This window comes from Falco punctatus (genome assembly GCF_963210335.1).
Source record: "Falco punctatus genome assembly, chromosome: 4".
Lineage (NCBI taxonomy): Eukaryota > Metazoa > Chordata > Aves > Falconiformes > Falconidae > Falco > Falco punctatus.
In genome coordinates this window covers 1,365,764-1,386,632 of record NC_137583.1, presented here as the reverse complement: position 1 = coordinate 1,386,632, position 20,869 = coordinate 1,365,764, and the positions used below count along the sequence as shown (strand labels likewise).

Sequence of the window (20,869 nt, the reverse complement as noted above, 5' to 3'; positions counted from 1 at the left end):
ACGGGTCAGACACATCCATCGCCCCACGCTCAGCACTCCACCCTGAGCTGCAACAGGGAGGAAAACACTCAGAAGCCAGTCACATTAACAAGTGCGCACAACAATATTTTATTCCCCAAAGACATGTTTTTAGCCAGTCCAGGTACCGAGGCTTGCAGCCTGAAGCAGCTGGAAATAGGAAACGGAGTGCTACAGCAAAGCACCTCACCAAGTCTGTTCCTTACAGTCTGAACAGTTGTGGGGCCAGAGGGGACCTCCTGATGTCTCCAAGTTGAAGAACCCCAGACAGGTTCAGCCCCATCAGCCTCCCCCTCCCCTGAAGGGAGCCATTCTTCAGCACTTCAAGCCATTCTAAACCCTCCAGTCACTAGGCGGACCAGTTAAAACACAGCAAAAATCCCTACAATCTCATTTTAAAAACCCAGAAATTCATAAACAAGTTTCACTCCAACACTTGCCAAGAACAGAGGGGACATCAGCACACCGATCTCCCCATTTCCAAAGCAGGGCAGGGGGTCACCCCCAACACCCTCCTCCCCAGATCAACAATTTTGGTGCCAAGTCTGCAAAAACGAAGTGGACTGCATGGCCCAGACCAGGGCAAGGCAGGACATCTGCCAGGCTTGCCTGGGGGTCTCCCCAGCCCAAGCACGCCTGCAGCAGAGGGGAGGCTTCAATTTGACTGTGAATACACAGCCACACCGCAGCAACACTGGCCAGCGCTGCTCTGCCCTCTGCACACTTCTTGCTCCGGGAAGCTCTTGGAACTGTTTACACCAGGCACAGAGCTGGTCCAGGTTTCTTCTCCCGGTTCTTGCTCCAGACTGACGTCCCAGACAGTCTTCCCACACATCTAGCTTGCAGCTGCATCCAAGAAGTGCACTTCCACTTTATGTCAGGGCACTCAACAGCAGCAACAACTGTAGAGCTCCAAGCAGGCCAAAAGATGAGAAAAACCCTGTTTATTCTGCCTGAAAATAGGAGGAAGGAGGAGTAAATGAGGAGGGTCAGTCAGTCCAAGCTTGGTCTCCTGTCAGCTTGCTGCCAAGCCAGGATTCTCCACAGGGCAACATCTCGCCCAGAACGTGGCATCTATGCTTTGCAAATAATAGACCCCTGCACAGCAGCGGTTGCGCATTGCTTCGTGCCAGGGTCTGGGCAAGCGTGCCCTGCCCTGTGGCCACCCTGCCCCGCTACCCCCCATGAAGGCAGGGGCGCTCAGTGCAGGAAACTGTCCAGTCTGGCTTGACTGCTGCTGGAGGAGGATGCAGAGGGAACTGCAGACACCAGCCTGGAGACCTTCTTCTTGCTCCTCACTGCTAACGGACGGATTTCTGCCAGGTTTGTCTGGAAATAAAACTGTCAAGGGAAGTACAGACCAATGCCCTGGGGACACAAGTGATCCAATACTTGCCGCACACTAGCCTGAACCAGACCTGGGACCCCGCCATACACCTGTACCCAAAGAAAAACTCCCTGCAGGACAGGCGGGACTTTGCCCCCTGCTCACAGCAGTTCAGGCATGCTCCTGTCTCACGACTCAAGGAATGCTTCCCACTTCTGTGCTACCACCCTGCACACAAAGCAGCATTTAAGCATATCTATTAGATCTTCAGGTCCTACCCAGCATATCAGAGTCGGGGAAAGGCACAGCAGCCAGTCTGCAGCCTCCCAAGGCACAGCAACACCAAAGGAAGCGCAGCCCCCCCCACCCACTGCATGAGCTCAGCCCAGCCACTCCTCACCTCCTGCAGGGCTGCCTACCAGGACAGGCACGGCACAACAGCAGCATCCCGCAGGAATGAAGGCTTCAGCTGCATGGGCTGGCCGGCACAAGTCCAGGAAGAGGCTGTGCCACGTTGCTGCTCAGAGATCCCAAGGGCACAGGCAGCCCCTGCACATTGTACAGATTTCTAGTCAATACGCTCCTCTGAATAAGCCATCTCCAATAATGCTCTCAGAAGTTCAGGTTCTTGATGGCTTTGCTAAGCTCAGACTTACTCAGTCAGCTAGAGATAAATCTGATGGTTCCTTGAGGGTCCTAGCTCGTTTTTTGTTGACTGGGGGGGCAGGACTGCCCAGGATGGCTGAGACTGAAGAGGAGGAACAGAGGTGAGGTCCCCCACGGCATTACTACTGCCATGTGAGCTGCAGTAAAAGGATACAGGCTGTATGAACTTTGTTCTGCCTCCCAAGCCATCATATCCGATCCTCACCTAGGAGGGAGAAAGAAATGAGTCTGCAGCAGCAGCACAGGGCCTTGGCTACCTCTCTTCATGTTGGTTATGGGGAAGGGGGAGCCTTGCAGGCCACAGCTTCTGGGGAGGGGTTACAAGCACCTGCAAACACTCAGCACTTGTGCTAAGCCATCACCTTTGGAAAAAGACAGACCCAAGGTTATTAATAAAGTTTGGGTGTCTTGGGCACTTTCTGAATTAAGGTGAGCCTTCCAAGCCACAGCAAGGCTTAGGATTTTGTCACCGGGACAGAGGAATAGAAGGAAAACACCCAAAGCTCCAAGGAGGTGCAGGAATGTGACATGGAGGGCCATTTAGTCTGCTGCCAGGAAGGGAATGAGCATCTGTCATCCCTGGAGCTCTGCAGGACTGGAAAGTAGCCTGGTTGTGCTCCAAGATTTATTTTCAACACACTGTTATGTGGCAAGGTAAAAGCCTTGTTTGCTTCCTCCTGTAGGGTCACTTCAGGACAGAGGTGTGCAGTGCCAGCCCTTGACATGCTCACCAACTGGACAGTCATACTTACAGTGCCCATGTTCTCGTGGGAACCCAGCAAGCTACCCAAAGATGGCTTCTTTGAGGGAATAGAGTTCCTGATGAATGCTGGCAAGAGTCCTTTAAAAGTATCATCCTCTAGATCATCCTCCCAGTTCTGTCCCACAAAATAATGAGAAAAGCCCTTTAACCAGCATGATCTCCCGAAATTAGTCCACACACAGGGAGCACTAATAATGCAGACAGCTATTTAGGGTAATGGTTACTGCTGCACCACACGTCAGGCCAAAGAACAGAAGCTTTAGACTTCCCGTGTGGCTCATGTGGAACAGCACCTGGGAGGCAGGACACTGCACCCAGCGAGGCGGGGAGAACAGCCCCCTTCGCTGACCCCACAGCCCTCGCGGTCAGCCCCACACTGCATTTGCCAAGCACATCTGAGGCAGGATAATCAGCAAGAAGCATGTGGATCCCCACCCTCCCTCTCCTGCCCAATTCCAAGAGGCCTGAGGCAGCAATACAGCGTTTCAGGAGACTGACAAGCAAAGCACTTTGAAGCATGCACTGTGGTTCTACAGATGGGCCAGTCTACAGTCACAGCGTTTCCTACATGGAGAAAACGGGTCCTTTATTCCAAGCCTATTAACAGGAGAGTCAAAGAGGCAATACAGAAAAATCAAGATTAGCCCTTTTACCTCCACTGTTTTCTTCAGAACTTTCTTCGCCAGGTTTACCACAGGAGGCCTGTAAGAAGCCCAAGGAGCAAGTCAGCAGAGATTTATTCTTCAAGTGGCACTGGCAAGGACATACAAGGCCAAGCAAATGACGACAAAGCTTGCCGCACGACATCAGACAGCTGGAGAGCTATCTGATCTCACACAGCAACTTCCAAAGCAGCAAGACTTTGATCTCCTTTAGAAGCACAAAGAGGAGGGAAAACTCACGGCTTTTTATCCAGCTTCTGCCTTTTTGCAGGGTTGAAGAGAGATCTGCAGGGCTGGTGTTCAGGGGTGTCCACATCAAAAGTAGCATCTAGATCGATCTCATCGCTGTTGGCTGGGCAATGGAGCTTCGGCTGTTGCAGTTCCACAGGAGCGGGGCTGCAAGGCCATGTAAAGCATCAGCCACCAGGACACCAGTGCCTGCCACCCAGCAGACAGGAGGAAGACAGAGCTGCACGCTACACTACTTGAGTAGAAAGACAGCAGCAGGACCAGGATCAGAGCCTCGTCCTGCTTACAAGTCAAAGAAAGGACAAGGCGAGTCCCAGAATTTATAGTCAGTGTCCCAAACTCCTGTTCACCCTTAAATGGACTGTGCTATAACAGCAGCACCCAGAGCCCAGGGAAACACACTGGCGTACTGCTGCTCTGTGTACACAACCCAGCTTACTGTACTGGGGTAATAGCACAGGCTCCTCATAAGAAACAGCCTAAAACAAAAAGGTAAGAGATGCCATTTTTCAGGCAAGGTTCCTCTGCCTGGGTAAGATCTCCAGTCCCTGCACACCAGGGCACGCTCACTGGAAGGCCAACTCTGCGGCAACCAGAAGAGCAGCTTTAGGGATATTTCACTGGCAGGACATAGCAACAAAGAGTTCATCAAAACCTAGCCCATCCTTCCACCCCATCCTGACCCAAACCCTCCAAAACGCACACTTTTTCCAGTTAAATGAAACACCACCTTGTCAGCAACAAGAAAAAACACCAAAATAGGGGTCAACTTGCAAAACGTCCCTGCCAGAGCAGCATGTCTCTGCTTCCCCAGCTAACTAAACTGTCAAACCTTTGGACCTGCGATCTCCCATCCTTGGCCTGTACCCAAGGATGCACTTCACTAACCTTTCAAAGACTAGTCGACTGAGTGTCTCTCTGGTTACGGATGGGACCTTCAGAGTATCCTGCAGGATGTCTATCTTCTTCTTCAAACTCTGGAGGGAAAAGGAAAAGTGGACAGTGAGAGAAGGAAAGATTCAGTAGCAGATACTTTGCCCTTTTTCCATAATTCTGCATCAGGTGGAACAAATGAGAGGTAAGGTGGGCTGGGTAACCTAGCCACTGAGCAAAAGCCAGCATAACACCTGGCTTTGCAGCTGCAGGCCATGGCCAGCTGCCAGTTACTGCAGACTGAGGAATGATATTCTCACCAAGATCTCCTTGTCTGCATTCTTCAGATCCTTCTGGGTGCTTTTTAACTCGTCTTTTGTCTTGTCCAACTCTGAAAATGTTTTCTGCAACTGTAGAATAACCCCCCCCCAAAACAGAAGATTGCTGGTTACAACACGTAGGTAAGGGAGACTGCAGATCCCCTGTGAGAGCAGTGTGCTCTGCAGCACATGCTGCTTCCCCTGTTTATGGGCTCAACTTTCCTGTGGCAGTCTGATCAACCTCTCCCGTATCAGAGCAGCAGAATGCCTGCCCATTTCTTCAAGCTGCCTGCAGAGGGATCTCCAGGGCTGCTTGCCCAACACAAACCTTACAGCATTTCCCGAGCATTTTCGCCTGATGGCGACAGCTCTTCCCTGCTCTAACACTTGGTGGCCGCATTCTGAATTACTGCAGAGTAATTCGGACACACCAGAGCATGGGAATTACAAACCACAGGCTGGAGGATGGTTGTGCATCAGCAATACTGGCACATGGACAAGGCTGATTAAGCCTGATTCAACAGGGAAGCATGCCAGGAGCAGGGGTTGAGAAGTGGACTGCTACCACATCAGAGACTTTTGTGGGTTCAGGAGCCCGGGCCAGCCCACGGTGTGTCGGTACAGTCAGCTCTCGTCAGCCAAGCCCAGAGCCAAGTGCACTGACTCGCACCCTCCTGACCCAAGCTGGTGACTGCAGCTTGGCACTGACTCAGCCAGGAGCAGCCCGATTCCAGCAGCAGCACCTCACGTACGGGGTTAACTTCCTGAGGGAGCAACACAGCAGAACCTCCTTCTCCATTTGAGAGGACCACAACAGGTATGTCCCAGTAACAAAAATAGGCCAGATCCACCAATCCACCCGCAGTCTCTCATTTTGTGAGCTTAGATATGGGGATGACCCAGGGAGCACCTGTGCCTTGGAGAGCAAGGCTACACACACACGCTTTTCATGGGAACTTGCTACCAGAACTGACAGAAATCAACTCCTGACCTCAGCCAACAGACACCAGCCAGGCCTGGAGCAGGGGGAGCATAGCAAGAGAGACATGCCAGCAGCTCCCAGCCCTCTGCCAGGCCAGGACCAGCCTAGGCAGGCTCTGTGCAGAGCCACCTGTGTGTCCTCACCACACTTTGGGAACTTCTGCCTGGGCACAGCATCATGTGGGAGCCCTGGCCCAGTTCAGTTGGCTGAAGGCACATGGCTGGGTGTGACTGTGGCCATGCCAAGCTAGGGCTAAGCCCTGCTCAACTGCTACTGGCTCCAAGGCCCTTCCCAACTTTCCCACGGGCCAGATTCTGCAGCAGGAGAGGCTGTCACCAAGTGCTCAGCAGCGTGGCAGGATGAAGTGCTGCTTTCAGAACCCAGTGGAAGCAGCATAGCACCTGCGTGCTGCTGCCTTCCACTCCAGGCTCCCTGCCAAACTCTGGCTGGCTCTGCACATGCTGCCCCACCAGTGTCCCCAGACAATGCACTCCTGACAACAGCCCAGGAGCTGCTCACTCACTGCAGCATCACACCCTGACCTAGAAACCCCAGCCTGACACTTCCACATAACCTGCACCACTCAGGTAGTGAAGGAGATCACCACAGAAGGCTTGGCCCACAGTTATTGACAGGGATCTACAGACCAGACATCACCCTGGCAACTCACACTCCCCCTTAACCTTGTTATTGACAGAAAACAGCTCCTTCTTCAGCTTCTCTGTCATCTCACTAGAGGTCTTCCGAGCCTCCTTCAAGTTTTCATATTCCCTGCAAAGAGATGAAAGAGTCATGCTGTTTATGAGGGGATTGAGCTAGAACTTCTCAGAGACAAGCCAAGACCCTTAATTTGAAGCTCTGCAACTGCAGAGCCACCAGAGAAAACCCAGGAGACACAACGCCCGTTAGGGAGCAGAGCTGAGTGCACCAACACTGACCAACAGCGCGTCAAACATACCGCTACACCGCAGGGGAGAAAAAAAGCTGCATGGGATACCATGCTGGAGACCAGGGCCTGAACAGATGTCACCAGCAAAATGGAAACCAAGTCCAGAGACATTTCAGTTGCCCGTGGAAAAGACAGACAGACAACAGAGCAGCCTGCATGCTGGCAGCAAATGGGGGACTTTGCTTTAAGTGACTTTTCAGAGATTTCTCACTATTGGCCACGCACATTCATTCCCAATTACACCACAGGGACACTTGCCTCATTACAGCTTTGTATCAAAGCTGCAATTATTCAGCTGCCATCAGACCAGACCCAAAAAATCTGTGGTTTTGCCCAGCAGGACCAGATGGATTTCCAGGTAGGGGAGGGCAGCACGGCAGATTTGCCTTGCCAGAGAGCACTTGAGGCCACAGCTGCACAGTGCAATGCAGCAGAGGGTGCGACCCAGAGCCCCTCATCCACCCATTTCCCCTCAGGTGCGAGAGGGGAACGGAGGGAATAATAGTCATCACCTCATAAGTGCACTGACAACTCTGGAGACAGTTCCCATGGTGACATGCATGTCACTACAGTGACAACAGGAACAGTTCAGTGTGACAGGCTCCAATCTAGGTCCCCAGGATCTGTCAGTCAAAACTCAGTGGAGGCCCAAATAGGTGGCGAGAGCCCTGCAGAACCTGTGTGCCCACCAGTATTTGCAGAAGATTCTCCCTGGGCCCACCCAGGGCAGCACAGGCCAGCTGTGTCAAGCCTGCAGCACCTACTTTTTCAGTGAGACACAGTAGATTGCAAGCTGTTCCACGGCTGCTTGCCCAACTCCCATCTCTCTGATCATCTCCTCCACTTCAGGGCGCTGGCTCTGAAGCAACAGCTCAATCCTGCACAAAAAACCCAAAAGTACCCTCTGCTCATGAGTCACAAACAGAGCTGAGCAAGAGACCGGAGCCCTGCTTCCCCCCCAAGGAGCCGGTGCAGCCCAAGCTCCTGCTGTGGGCACTCCAGATGTCACAGGGGAAGAGACAACTGCCCCACCACAAGCAGAACTTTTTGCTAGGGACAGCAGCACTATACGTACACACTAGAGAAGGGGCAGCGGTACACACATACTGCACAAAGGGTTGAGGCCCCAGCTCTTGGGCCTTATAGCCCTGTGGCTGACTGCACTCCTGGGCTGGGGTTCTGCCCCAGCACCCTCCAGTAACAGGACTGGCATGCACCATGCTCAGAGCACTAGAGGTAAGGCCAGTCTGCACAGTACCATGCCTTGTTGCTGTCTGGAGAGAGCACCCACCTGGAAGCACAGCAGGGGCAAGAGTACAGACAGGCAAGGGCAGGCCTGCTAATGCAGCAGTTTCCAACCTTATGGGGTAAGATGACCCAGCATGTGGAGGTGGATGCTCCAGCAGGCACAGCAGGACCCCCGCCCCGAGGAGGGGAGAGGCTGCGTGCCCAGCTTACAAAGCCCAGGGAAAGCCTCGGATCTCACCGCTCCATGGTTCTCAGCTTGTTTCGCAGACGGCGGGCCTCTTCCTTTGAACTTCTGTTATCCTCCTGCTGCTGCTCCAGGAATTTCATCTGCTTCTGCAGAGAAGCAAGCGCACACAGACTGTTAGGAAGGCTCCAGGGATTGTTAGTGAAACATCCTGGCTTATGCGCACTGCGGGCAGCTGGGAGCATACACTGGTTCTTAATGCTATCACCACCTCAGCAGCCCAGGATTATGGAGAGTCTAGCTCCCTCCCTGCTGCACCCCTAGGTCTGCTCCTTGCAAGCGCAGCAGGGTCTCAGGGCTAACGGCACAACAAGTCTGGCACTGAAACTGCATCGTAGCCTCCTTTCTGCTGGGAGTGTTTGTGGGGCTGCGCAGTATCCCCTGCACAGCGACAATTTGTTTTTCAAAAGCGAAGGAGACCACAGCAAGCAAACCTTGCTATTGCTTTCTCCTCCCTGCACAGCTGATCCCTTTGCTTCAGCCTCCCAGCTCTCCTTGCCATGAGCTGCTTAGAGCGTAAATAGGAATGCAGAGTGGGTCTCTTCTGGGAGACCTCAGCCAGACCGAACACCCACTCAGGCACTTCTCTCACCTGCCTGGAGAGGCTGCAAACCTATCGCAGCCATCACCTTTCCAGGCTTTCCAGTAGCAGGCAGCAGTAACAGAGAGCTGGAAAAAGCACAGCTCTGCAGTGTGGCAGGGGATAGGGGAAAGCTAGCCTGAATTAAACATTGTTCCAACACACCTGCATTGTCTAGGTTTGTGTGTGCCTGGGCACCTCACACAGCGCTCTGAAAAAGCTCTAGGCCTGGTTTCAGCATGATGCTGACTCCAGGGAGAGTCCTGGCAAAAACCATTGCCTTGTAAAGCTCCCTTCCACACAGAAGTTAAGGATTTTATCTGCTTCCTGCCACAGAAACCAAACAGCTGTGAAACTGCTGCAACTTTGCAGAGGGACAGTGTTGCAGGCTCACATGTTACTCTTAAGCAGAGCCCATCTTTGGCTGTTCCTAACCAGAGCTTTCTACACTTCAGATCCCCAAAGCGGTGTTCTGTGCCAGGTTGGAGCAGAGTCCCCAGCCTCAGCCAGCCTGAAATGGCAGCAGACTCTCACGCGAAGGTTCAGCCACAGCTGACAGTGCTAGCAGAAGACAGGAACGGCTCGCAGCCTGTGGGCTTGACCTGCGTCACAGTTAGTTAAGCCTGTATTTCCACTGCAGAAGTTTAGTGCTTTAATATTTAATGATGCAGTATAAGACAGTGCTTGGCATTCAGCTGGGAAACCCTGTACACCACAGAAGAGATACCTCCAGGACCCTAATCCTCCAGCCCTACCCAGCTTTCATTAAAAGGACTTAAGCATACACAGAGAGTTTTGCAACAGGCAAGATAAACACAGAGCCTCCTCCTGAGCTGCCAAGGCAGGAAAGCCAAGCACAGAGATGTCAAGTTGAGCAGCAAGAACCAGCTTCCACTGTCACAACTGTTTCTGCAGAAGTAAGCAGCATCATTAAGTATCCTGCTACTGGTATACCCAGGATCATCTCTGACATGGCCCAGACCCTGGCTGCCTTTACACCCAGGCAGATTAGATATAATCCCACAGTCAAAAACAAAAAAAGTTGTGCTGGCTCACAGCAAGGCCTGTCTGGCATTAATTCCTTACTGTATCCGTCCTTCTGCCCTGTGACGGCACCACATTGCTAGTGCCAGGCAGGCCTCCCAGACTGGTTCCTCCCAGCTGCATACAGGTGGCACAGAACAAGATGACCCCGTGACCCATCTGCAAGCTCTCCCTGGGCCACTTGACCTTGCAGGTCAAGGAACATGGTGCAGTTTAGGCTATTGGGTCAGACCCATACTCCAAGGGGTGGAGATCTTGGGAAGGGCAGTTGACCCTACCCTGCCTTTCAGCCTGCAGGTCACAACCCCACCTTCTTGTGACAGGCACATCACCTTCACACAGCAGAGACTGCCCAGTCCAGCACCAAGGTGAAGTCGCTACACTCACTACAAGACGTCCCAACAAAGGGGCTCCTGCCCTTACTCTCTTCCATTTGCTGTTTACGCAGAGTACATGACTAGACACTGAGTCACTGCATGCTGAAACACAACAGGAATATTTGATCCCTGGACTTCACACATTACTAACCTAACTGAAGGAAAGCCCTGGCAACAGAACAGAGGCAGGAGAGTTAGCTGGATCAAATCCCACTCAGCTGCAACTCCCCCTCCATGTATTTCAGTTTGATTTCTCCTCCAATCAAACTAAGAAACTAATTTTCCTTGAATCCCGCCTGGCCTAAATCCATTTCAGAACATTCTACCACAGGGAGACAGTGTTTCAGCAATGGGGCACTGGGGCCGGTTCCCTCAGTCTGTTCGTGCTGCTACCTTTATGATCAGCACTGCCACTTCATTAGCAAGGCTCAGCCAGCATCCCCCAGGCTGGGCTGGCATCTCTCCCACACCACGGCCACCTCTGCTTTGAGCACATAGCCACTTTATGCAAACCCCAGGCTTGGCTTTTAGGCCTCTGAACCACCCCCTGGGTGGAGAGCACTCAGGACCCCAAGACCAGCAACACTACTTGCTTTGGATTAATAAAATCAAAATGAAAGCCCAGTTCCGCTGCCCTCCTGTCATTCAGGGATCAAGGAGACACGTGTCTTGAGGCACTAGATCCAAAATCCCACCAGCACAATCTCTTTATTAGCAGGGCCTGCAGAGATCTCCAAAAAAACCTAACATGACTGTGCAATGGTTAGTGCTGAAGTCCTGCCGGGGACAGGAAAGGTACCTTGAGAGAGGAGCACAGCATTTCTGTCTCTCCCAGCACCTTCTGGAGCGACTCTATGGTGGCATTGCGTATATCCAGAGTCTCCCTCAGCCCATTCACAACAGCCTGGCATTCCCGCTTTTCTTTCTCTGGAAAAGAAAAAAAGAAAAAGGTCACAGCCCAGTAACCCAGACTTCAGCTGCCCCACAGCAGCAGGAGCATAACAGAGACTGCTTGCAGTCTCAGGCTCCAGGCTGCTAGGAGCTGGCCATTCCAGTAGAGAGCCATTTCCCTAAGTGCTGCCTGCACCAGGGTCTGTACTGAGCAATTGCTTCTCCCAGTGTCAGCAGGCTTCAAGATTTTCCTTACTAAAGATAAAAGTTCCCTTTAAATAGCTTTCCAGTGCCAGCCCTGCTAGCATTAAGCTGATACATCTTAACTCTTGCGTGCTCTCAAAGCCAGGCTTACACAAGGAAAACATTTCTTTTGAGTTACACCAAGCTGTCACAGAGCTAAAGAGCAGAGCCCTGAGCCCCCCCTCTCCACATGGAGCTTTACGTGCCACAAAGCCCTTCAAGGGCCATTGGGCAGCTCTGTACAGCAGTCCACCATGCTGCCGCACCCACCCTACCACGGCAACTATGTCAAAGGGCAAGAAGCAGTAAAGCAGAGCTCTGCTCAGCACTGGGTACTTTGCAGGACATGCAACAGCTTAAGTAGATTCCCCGGAGTGCCTACTTTCTGCAAAAAGTCACAAAACCTTTGAGTCCTACTGCCCCTCCCCAGGCAGGCAATCTAGGGAAAAAGCACGTGCCTCTGACCACGAGAGAGAAGAGGTGGTGGAAAACAAAACTGTATTTCAATTTGTTTCGTCAAGACAAGGAAAGAATAGCTCACAAAGCAACCACCATCAGGAGCTGACAGACCTAAGCAGGGAACAGCCAGCATCACCGGAAAGCTCAAAGCAGTTGGGCAATGAGAGAAAGCAACAACTCCTCTGTCTAACCCTGCCCAAAGTAGGGTGGAGTCTTCAGCTCTTCATCTTCTGTCTTTGCTACCATCATCCACGGCTCCAGCCTGGCAAGAGTGGAGAGCCAGTCACTGCCTCTCCAAAAAGCTGCTTCTCCTTGCAAGCAACCCAGTTTCAAATTGTGCCACCACATCCCATGGAAGCATGACCTGCAGTGCAACTTCACTGCTTGATCAGACAGCAAGAGAGCCACGTGGGACTGGGGAAGGAGAGAGGAACATATCCCAGCAGCACGCAGGTGGCTAGGGAAACACTTCTTTCTTAGCAAAGCATTTTTTCTCCATTGATCTGAAAACCCTTCCTCACCAGAGATAGCACAGCCTGGAGACACTCCCCTGCATTTGCAGGGACTCCACATCCACCAAAAGAGCTAGGGCTTCCCCCTCCTCCGTTCCCAGCTGCCCAGAGGCAGATGGCAGGAGTCAAACCTCCCCATGCTGCAGGAATGAGTTTTCAGCTCATTCAGAGTGCCTCCCACAGTGCCTGCTGGGTCTGCTTGGAGCTCAGCACCTCTAGAGCCATTTGCAAGCTGATCAGAAACTGGCAATTACGCAGCTCCTCTACAGCACACAGCACAGAGCACATCTTTAAGTGAAGAATTTATACACAAGAACCACCAGAGAGCAGAGTGCCCACAGCAAAAGAGGCGGGAGGTGGGAAGGAGCTTCTTATTTCCAATATGAAAAGAGAATGGGACAGGGAATGTCGAATCCAACCTCTACTCACCAGAAGCCGAGATTATGAGCAGGCCTTCAAGCAGTTTTTCTTGGATAACATTCTAGCAAGAATCCCAGCCACCTTCCCCAGAAGATCTGGCTCTCTACCAAGCCACTAAACTCAACCAAGCTGGCAAGAGAACAGGCCTCAGAATAGAGACGTGCAGACCATCCAGTTCTGCTCTCAGGCTAAGGACTGAATCCTCAGTCTACTGGCTATTCATGTCTGTCTCGTGCACGCAAGGAAGGCAGAGGAAAGACAACTCTCGGGGCGTGGGTGAGCCCCCAGCATTCTTTAAAGATTTTTTTTTTCCTCCTTCTGCTAGTGTGTCTTTGGATTTCTGTCACTCAGACTGACATTTTCCTTTTGCTGCTCATGACTCATGTTCTGATGACAGGCTGCCTACAGACGATGCTTAAAACCCATCGACAAGTCTCCAGGGCTTTTGCTTTTCCTGCCTCCCTCAAACATCCTCTAAAATTAAAGATGGGAAAATGGAAGTGCACACACTGAACTCTGTCTGCTCTTCGCACCACACATGTGGCACTGCAACAGCCAAACAAATCCAAAGCCTTCCCACTGCTGCTTTGGGCATCACTTTTACCCCCTCAGCTGTTACAGAGAACAAGCCTTTGCCATATGCAGCTGTGAGTTTCCCAGTGAGCAAACCAAGGGTTCTGCTATCAGCAAGCCTGCTCCAGATATAGCTGTGCTACAATTCTTGTGATTAGGAAGAGGGGCAAAAAAAATTGCATGTATGTCTCTAAACTCGCAGCGAGCTCCCCAGTGATGGCAGAGATGGACCAGGCCGCAGACTCTGGCTGTCATGCAAGCTTTGTACAGCTCTCACCTCAGAAAAAGCTCTGAAGTAGCTGCTCCACCTAAACAGTGTGCAGCCTGCACCATGCCCTCAGCTTCAGAGAGGGGTGGGCTCTGCACACAGGGGCTCCTCAGGGCTGGGCAAGCCACTTAGCACAGGCAGATCCCTCGTGGGCAGCTGGAACTCACCTTTCATGGAGAGCTGAGCCTTCACCTTGTCCAGTTCATTCTGAAACACAACACAGAAAATCCAATTAGAAAACGCCCTGCAGAGGAGCTTTCACCACCAGAACTTAATAGGACCCAAGAGGTTTCTCAGCAGGACATTTGCACCAGCCAGGTGCTAAGAAGGGGGCACGGTAACAGCAGTCCCCAAGCTACAAGCAAGTACTATCGCAGGGAACGCAAAGAGCACCTCCAACTGGCATTCTTTAGGAGGAGAAGAGAAGATCGCAGTTTCATCTTAGCCTTGTCAACCTTGTGTTTCTCACACTGTCAGTCATCTTGTTTTAGCTGAATAATTTTGGAAGGCTCTCAGGGAAACACAGGAAATCAGACGGGAACAATTTTTATAATGTTTTACCTAAACAAGGCAATAAGGCAGGGATGCTGCCAGACTAACTGGATTGAGAGTTGCTTTGAACTGAAGTGAACTTTAATTGGGTGCAGGTGGGAGACAGGATGGCATGCCCAAAATACCTGAAAAGGTAAGCAAGCATACAATCAAAAGCCACCAGCAGCATTCTGACAGCCACTGAAGTCACTGCAGTTCAGGATGCTGATACGAGCTAACAGCTCAGTCAAATGGCCATAAACAGATCACCGATAAACCAGTCCATACCATACCAAACTGAGGGTGCATAATGACTCCTGGGTGCCACAAGGGCCCGAGGAACATCAAATGTTGCGAAGGCCTTCATTAAGGATCAGAAAGAAGATCAAAAAGAGGCAGCAAATGCCCCATAGTTTAAATTATAGATAATGAAGTGATATGACTTATGAGCACTGGCAAATAGCCAAAGGAAATGTAGAGAGGCTCCAAAGAGAGTCTATCTATATATATTTTATTCTTTTTTAACACAGCAAGACAGAGAAATATATATCGGAAAGAGTCAACAGAAGATGACTTAAAAAGCTGTGTTACAGAACTGCAGAGGAAAGCACATAACAAGTCAGGCAGGAACTGCAGTGGAATAAAACCACAATAAAATGCCAGCACAGTACTGAAGCAGAGCACACAAATCTGTGCAACTCGGAATGCTACATGCAAATCTGAGCTGAGAATAGCACTACCAGTGACCGCGGATCTGACAGGACCAGAGCAAAGCTCCGCTAGTAACAATAAAGGCAGGAAAGAGAATATGGGATGTAAAGCTTGGTAAGCAAAAGGGACTAAATGCAAAGCTTAGCAGAGCTGACTTGGATTTGGCCCCAAGGGCACAACAGCTGGAGGGTTGACATGGAATTAACTCTGCTGCAGGAACTGTTCTGGAGTAGCTTCCTCAGAGTCCTATTCAGGAACGATTAGTGAGCTCACAAGATGTGCTAATTAGCATGATAGCAAAGAAATCCCGGGCTACTGTGGGCAGCTATGTAACATTACCTCATTCACCAGCTTAATCTGAAATCCCTCATCCTCCACCACAGCTCCTAAAGGCTGCTCCCAATTTTCAGTCTACTGATAGAAGCTCTGCTCTTGCTGCCAGCCTGACTTACAAGACCACGTTTTTCCAAGATCAAATGAGTATATCCTGACAACAAACAGACAGCTGTCCTCCCAGGTTCCTACCCTCCCCAGCAGGTTTACAGGCAGGAATCATCCTCCTCCTGCCTCTCCACCGAGCTGAGCAAGCCAAAGCCTCCTAGTCTCCTTTGGAAGCAGGGCTCTCTGCCCCCCACACATCACAAGCAACTGGAAGCGTCACATTCCAGGCAGCCTCACCAAGGTGTTACATCCCCAAACTCAAACTTTTCCTGGTCTGGGAACAGCTACACAGAGACTGTCCTGATCACCGAGGACCATCTTTAAGAGCAATACAGGATAAACCCAGGCTCATAACCCAGAAACACTTGGACATGTCACAGCGTTCAGCCTGTGGTCTGCAGCTACTCCAGAGAACCAAGTTCCTTCCAGTATTGCAGTAAAACTGATGCCCGGCAGTGGGAAGCAAAGCAGCCCCAGCACTCCTTTGACCGTAAACATTTCAGAGCAGAAGCAAGAGTGAGGAATAGCACCAAAGACAACTGTTATCCAAAAGATAATTTGGATAATTCTGCAACAGAAAGAGGTTTCAGATTACGAGGGAGCTCTTCTGACCGCTTACAACTCAGTGCATAAGACTGGTTCTCAGAAGAGCATCCCAACCTTGTCTCTGCAAGACAAGTGGACCACAGCTACACACTGTGCTTTCTAGCACATTGAAGCACACTCCCTTGCTCCAGTACCACCTTTTCATGGCAAAAGGCCAAATGCTGATTTCAGGACATCCGCAGGCTGCACAGATACATCACCAGTTGACTACAAAGCCAAGCACCACTCTACACCCAGGCTCTCAGAGACAGGCAACAAACCCTGGATTTGGGGGCTTTTTCAGGTGAAACCACTTCAGGCAGAGTATGCCAGCAGTTCTTTTCTCAGCCTCTAAAGCATTTAGGGATGGCCCTCCATGAGTTTGCTTTGCTGAACTGCTGCCCAGGCCAGAATCAGGTACCCCACCACAGACAGGACTCCAGTCTAGAGGGACATTAAATCCCACTCATGATGGTCAACCATCTTCTTAAGGTGCCCATGTCCTCCAGAAACAAGGCAGCACACAAGGAACTGGTGACAAACCAGCACCAGCCCAGCAGCAACCTGGATCAGTGCATGTGGCAGTAAATACCTGTACAAACCAACCATGCCAATCTACCCAGAAAATAACTTGGTTCTTTCCCACTAGGCAATGAATTCAGCACTCTCGTTAGGAAAGCTGCTCACTCAGCGCTAGGTGTTGCTCAGACAGCCACACAACAAACTTTGTAGGAGCATGATGAATTACCATCAAGCTTGTTGTGCAGGAACAAGCAAGCAGTTCTTCAGCACAGCCTGCCTGGAGTGAAAGGCTGGGGCAACCCATCTCAGATCCTGGGGTGGGGGTGAGGGAATAGAAAGCTTTTCCAGGGCACTTTTCTCCAGTCAACCCATTTCTGAGTCACTCATCTATTTACACTTGTGAGAACAGATCTGAATATGTACTAAAGGCAATGTTTATCTGCTCCAAGCCATTGCTTTGCTTCTACGGCACACAGCCTCAAGTGCCCAGAGATGCTTTTTCATTTCCTCAGCACACATACTTCGGCCTTCAGTTTCTTTATCAGTGGTCTTCAAGAATTACAGTGCTGCTGACATTATAGTCTGGCTTTATTTTAAAAACATATGATACACATATAGCATTGTCATGGCAACTGCTAATTATGGTAATTGCTGCACATGCTGATTCTAAACACAAGAGGGTACAAGCGTCCCATTATACCAAGGTCAAACATTACTTTTTTTTTTTTTTTTTTTTGGAAAGAGGTAACTCCCAAGACAGAAGGAGCCATACTTCCTCCACACTAAACAAAGGAGAACATGGAACAGCCACTCTGCCAGCATCCCTTCTCACCCCCAGCTCTCCACACCTAAGGGTGGCACTTGGAGAACATCACCCAGCACCCCAGCGCCAGCCAGGATCCCCCGTCAGCAACCCAGCCTCATCACTGTTGGTGCAGCTTCAGGCAGTCCCTTGCCTAATATCCCTTGGGGAACCATGACTTCGCACCACCTTGCCCCATTTCCTTACAGTCTGGGCAAACAAACCTACCTGCACAGAAGTGAGGAGGTGGCACTTCCCCTAAAATCCCCTTCTTTCCAGAGGGGCTAGCAGGGCTCACACACAGCTGAGGCCCAGACACCAGCAGCAAATCGCTGTGTTTGGGATTTTTCCTTCTCCTACCTTTTGGCAAAAGTCTGTAACCTCATCCTCAGGGCTTCAAGACCCAAGGGAGAAGCAGCAGTTGGATTTTTATTTGATGCTGCTTCAGGAGGTTTCCAGGTAAGGTGAGAACCAAAAGGAAGAACAGTGAAGTAGAGGCAGCTTCTCAACCCACCACCCGAGATCTGGTCAGGGGGAACTCTAAACCACCGCGTGGAAACTTCCTTACAAAAGAGCAGACTAGATAAGGGCCAAGAGGGAGAACAGAGAGAGGCAAGAGACACTTACATGCTTCAGGTCTGAAAGATGAGCACAGCACAGCGAGCACCAGCTCAGGAAGCAGCTGTTAGCAGAGGACTGGGCAGCCCAGGCCACGCTTCCAAGATGCTGAAGCATCACACCACGGAAGAACCACTAGTCAAATTACCTGCAAGGTCTCTGCATCCAGTGCTGTCTGCTCCTCCAGGGCAACATCAAAATACAGCTTATTGATGACGTGTCTTTTGCTGACCTAAACACAGGAGACAGAAGAGGTTGATGGGCACAGATATGGAAATACAACAGATACATGGAACACAGATGCCAGGCCGTGAAAGGCAAGTCAGATCAGTGCTTGATGTCATTAGTGACGATGCTCTGCTTTGGCTCATCAGCACAGCAGCAGACCCCCCACTCAGTTTTGGAAGCGCGACTCTAGCCAGGCTCCCGAGCCAGAGCAGAAAGATTCAGGCATTTCTGAATCAAGCGCAGTCTGTTCTCTGGCAGCTAAGGCCCAAGCAGCTGACGCTGAGCTAACACGATGCCAAATCCTAAGACAGAAGTATGTGCTGCTTTCTGCAGGCAGAAGGTGCTGTAATTGAATTTGATAGCTCTCCACACCTCCCCCATGCAGTTACAGCTTTGTGTTTTAAGTATTATATACAGTCATGACACCAGCTAATTGCATGGTTACTGCTACATAAGATGTTATTTCGCGATAACTCCATGGTAACCCAGAGATGTAAGAGGCAGTGAAGAACAGAGGGAATCAACAAGTCAGAGAAGGAACAAGGGCCAAGACCTTGAGAGGAAGAAAGAAGCACGAACACAGAACAAGCCCAATCTGCAGCTGGGTAAAAACCTACGTTTGAGTGTGAGGCAACATCTCCTGCAGCCACTACACACCAAGACCCAGTGGCAGCATCAAGGCTGGTGATACATGGGACTTCAAAGAACTTCAGCTCCCGATTAAGCCACTGGACCCCCAAGCCTTGGCTTCCTGTCTCAGAAGCAGAACACATCCATCCTTCCTTCCCTCCCCAGCCTTTGCTTTTCTCAACAAAGGGTCGAGTGCTTTAAAGCAAGGACTCAATTACGTGACCACGTACAGCAGAATGGGCTGTTTACCTGACAGCAAGCAGCAAAGTACTTTAGAGACAAGTTATGTCCCAATTAACCCATTGCAGCCTTTTCTATCATTATGCCAATACTTACTCAGCCTAAAAAAAAAGCCATGAAAACCCAGAACACAGAGAGCAGCAGGGCATCGTCGGACCACCCCTCTGATCAGAAGGGTGGCTGAAAGCAATTCACCCTCTAAGCCTTTGGGGAGAGCCTCAAGTGACAGAAAGATCTCCCCGCTTCATACCATGAGCCTTTCACTCGTATCACCACAGACCTAGGCCACAGCTCCTCAGTGCCATTTCCAAAGCATCATGCTACAGAAGGGCAGAAATAGAGAGGTGTACGTAGGTGACGGTTTTACCTGGATTCTGCACTGTGGGCAAGTCCGGCTCGGTGCTGTGTCAAACCACTGGATGAGACTAAGAAAGGAAAGGAAAATGTACAGTAAATCTTTAAAATCCAGGAGTACTACTCCCAGGGACCACCCCCCAACTCACCAGAGGACAGCAGGATGTGACTCCTCCTTACAAACTAAAAACAGAAATGCAAACATTTAGTCCAGAGGTGCAGTTAATGGGAACGCTGTGTTCCAGCATGTGCGCTCTACCTTCGTCTCTGAGACAATTCCCAGCTGAATTTAGCATGTGAGCTCATCTTTACCAGGGCAGAGTTTTTACAGAGCTCAGATCTCTCTGGGAGAGAGCCTTTGAACAACTGTAGCTTCTCAGGAGTGAACGGAACCACAGCAGAGGACTCAGCACAAGAGCCGCTATATCAGGATAACAACAGCTGAGAGATCCCCAGTTTGGTCAGCTTCAAAGGGCACCACTAACACTGAACACGCATCCGTGGAGCACGGGAGACCAGGCCAGTCTCTGCTCCGAGATGACGAATGCAAGCCTGTCGGGCTCCCCAGGAGAGCTACTAACACATTCTGCAACCAAGCCATCACGTCACACTCCAAACAGTTTATTTTTGGAGCAGGGTAACAATCTGGAGCTGGCAGATAACCTTTGGAAGTTCTCCCTCCTCTGCTGGCTGTTAGAGCAGAGTCAGCCCAAGCTGCTGGTTAAGAGGTGACCGACACACCTGCGAGCTGTGGTCCCTGTCCAAGTTAGTTGGCCACAAAAGCAAATGCCCGCTCCCTCCCCACATGCAGAATTTATTTCCTGAGAAGAATCGTTTCCTTCCAACACAAACACTTGCAAAGCGGTTCCAGCAAAAGCATGAATTTGCCTGGGAGGCTTCAGCCGCAATCTCACACTGCTCCCTCCAGATAAACACCCTGTGTGGGAGCGATCTGCTGGCACCGGCCCTCCCGGGGAAGGGAGGCCACGGGCAGAGCAGCGACAACGCAGCCGAGGCTCCCGCAGCAGCTTCGCGGGTACCTCCGACGCCCCGCTGAGCGGAACTGCCGCCGCTACGACTGCCAAGGCGGGCAGGGCCCCCGCCGGCCACAGGGAGACCGAGCCTGGCGGGGGCGGAGGCAGCGGGCGCGCAGCGAGCAGCCAAAGACCCTCAGGGGGCGCCGCCACAGCGGGGTCTCCGCGGAACGGGCCGCTCACCAGGCGCAGTGGAAGGTGTGCCCGCACGGCACGGCCGCCACGTCCCGCTCATTGTCGAAGAAGTCGGAGCAGATGGTGCACAGGGCCCGGATAGGCATGGCGGGGCCTCGGCGCCGGTACCAGACCAGCCGCGCGGCGTTGGCCGATTCAAAGCCAGCCGCGCGCCCGCTGCTTCCGGCGCGGCCCGGAAGTGACCTCACGGGGCTAGCGCGGCCCCGCTCCACGGCCGGGGGCGGAGCCTGAGGGGGCGTGTCCTGCGCGCGAGGGCGGGGACAGGCCCCCGGCTCCCCCCGCTCGCCGCGCCCGTGTACCCTGGAGCCTA

The 20,869-nt window shown here is 51.6% G+C and overlaps 1 protein-coding gene across 1 annotated transcript; it reads right to left on the bottom strand.

The window, feature by feature from the left end:
* Positions 1–84: 84 nt before the first annotated feature.
* On the bottom strand, positions 85–20,751 carry TRAIP (TRAF interacting protein). The gene is made up of 15 exons (XM_080387519.1): positions 20,548–20,751; positions 19,344–19,401; positions 18,027–18,110; positions 13,836–13,875; positions 11,102–11,229; positions 8,296–8,390; positions 7,574–7,687; positions 6,544–6,631; positions 4,879–4,968; positions 4,574–4,662; positions 3,677–3,832; positions 3,428–3,476; positions 2,764–2,889; positions 2,166–2,216; positions 85–1,347 (listed from the first exon to the last, which is right to left on the bottom strand). The coding sequence occupies exons 1-15, from the start codon at positions 20,643–20,645 to the stop codon at positions 1,219–1,221; spliced, it is 1,395 nt and encodes a 464-aa protein (XP_080243645.1). The 5' UTR covers positions 20,646–20,751; the 3' UTR covers positions 85–1,218.
* Between the last annotated feature and the right edge of the window lie 118 nt (positions 20,752–20,869).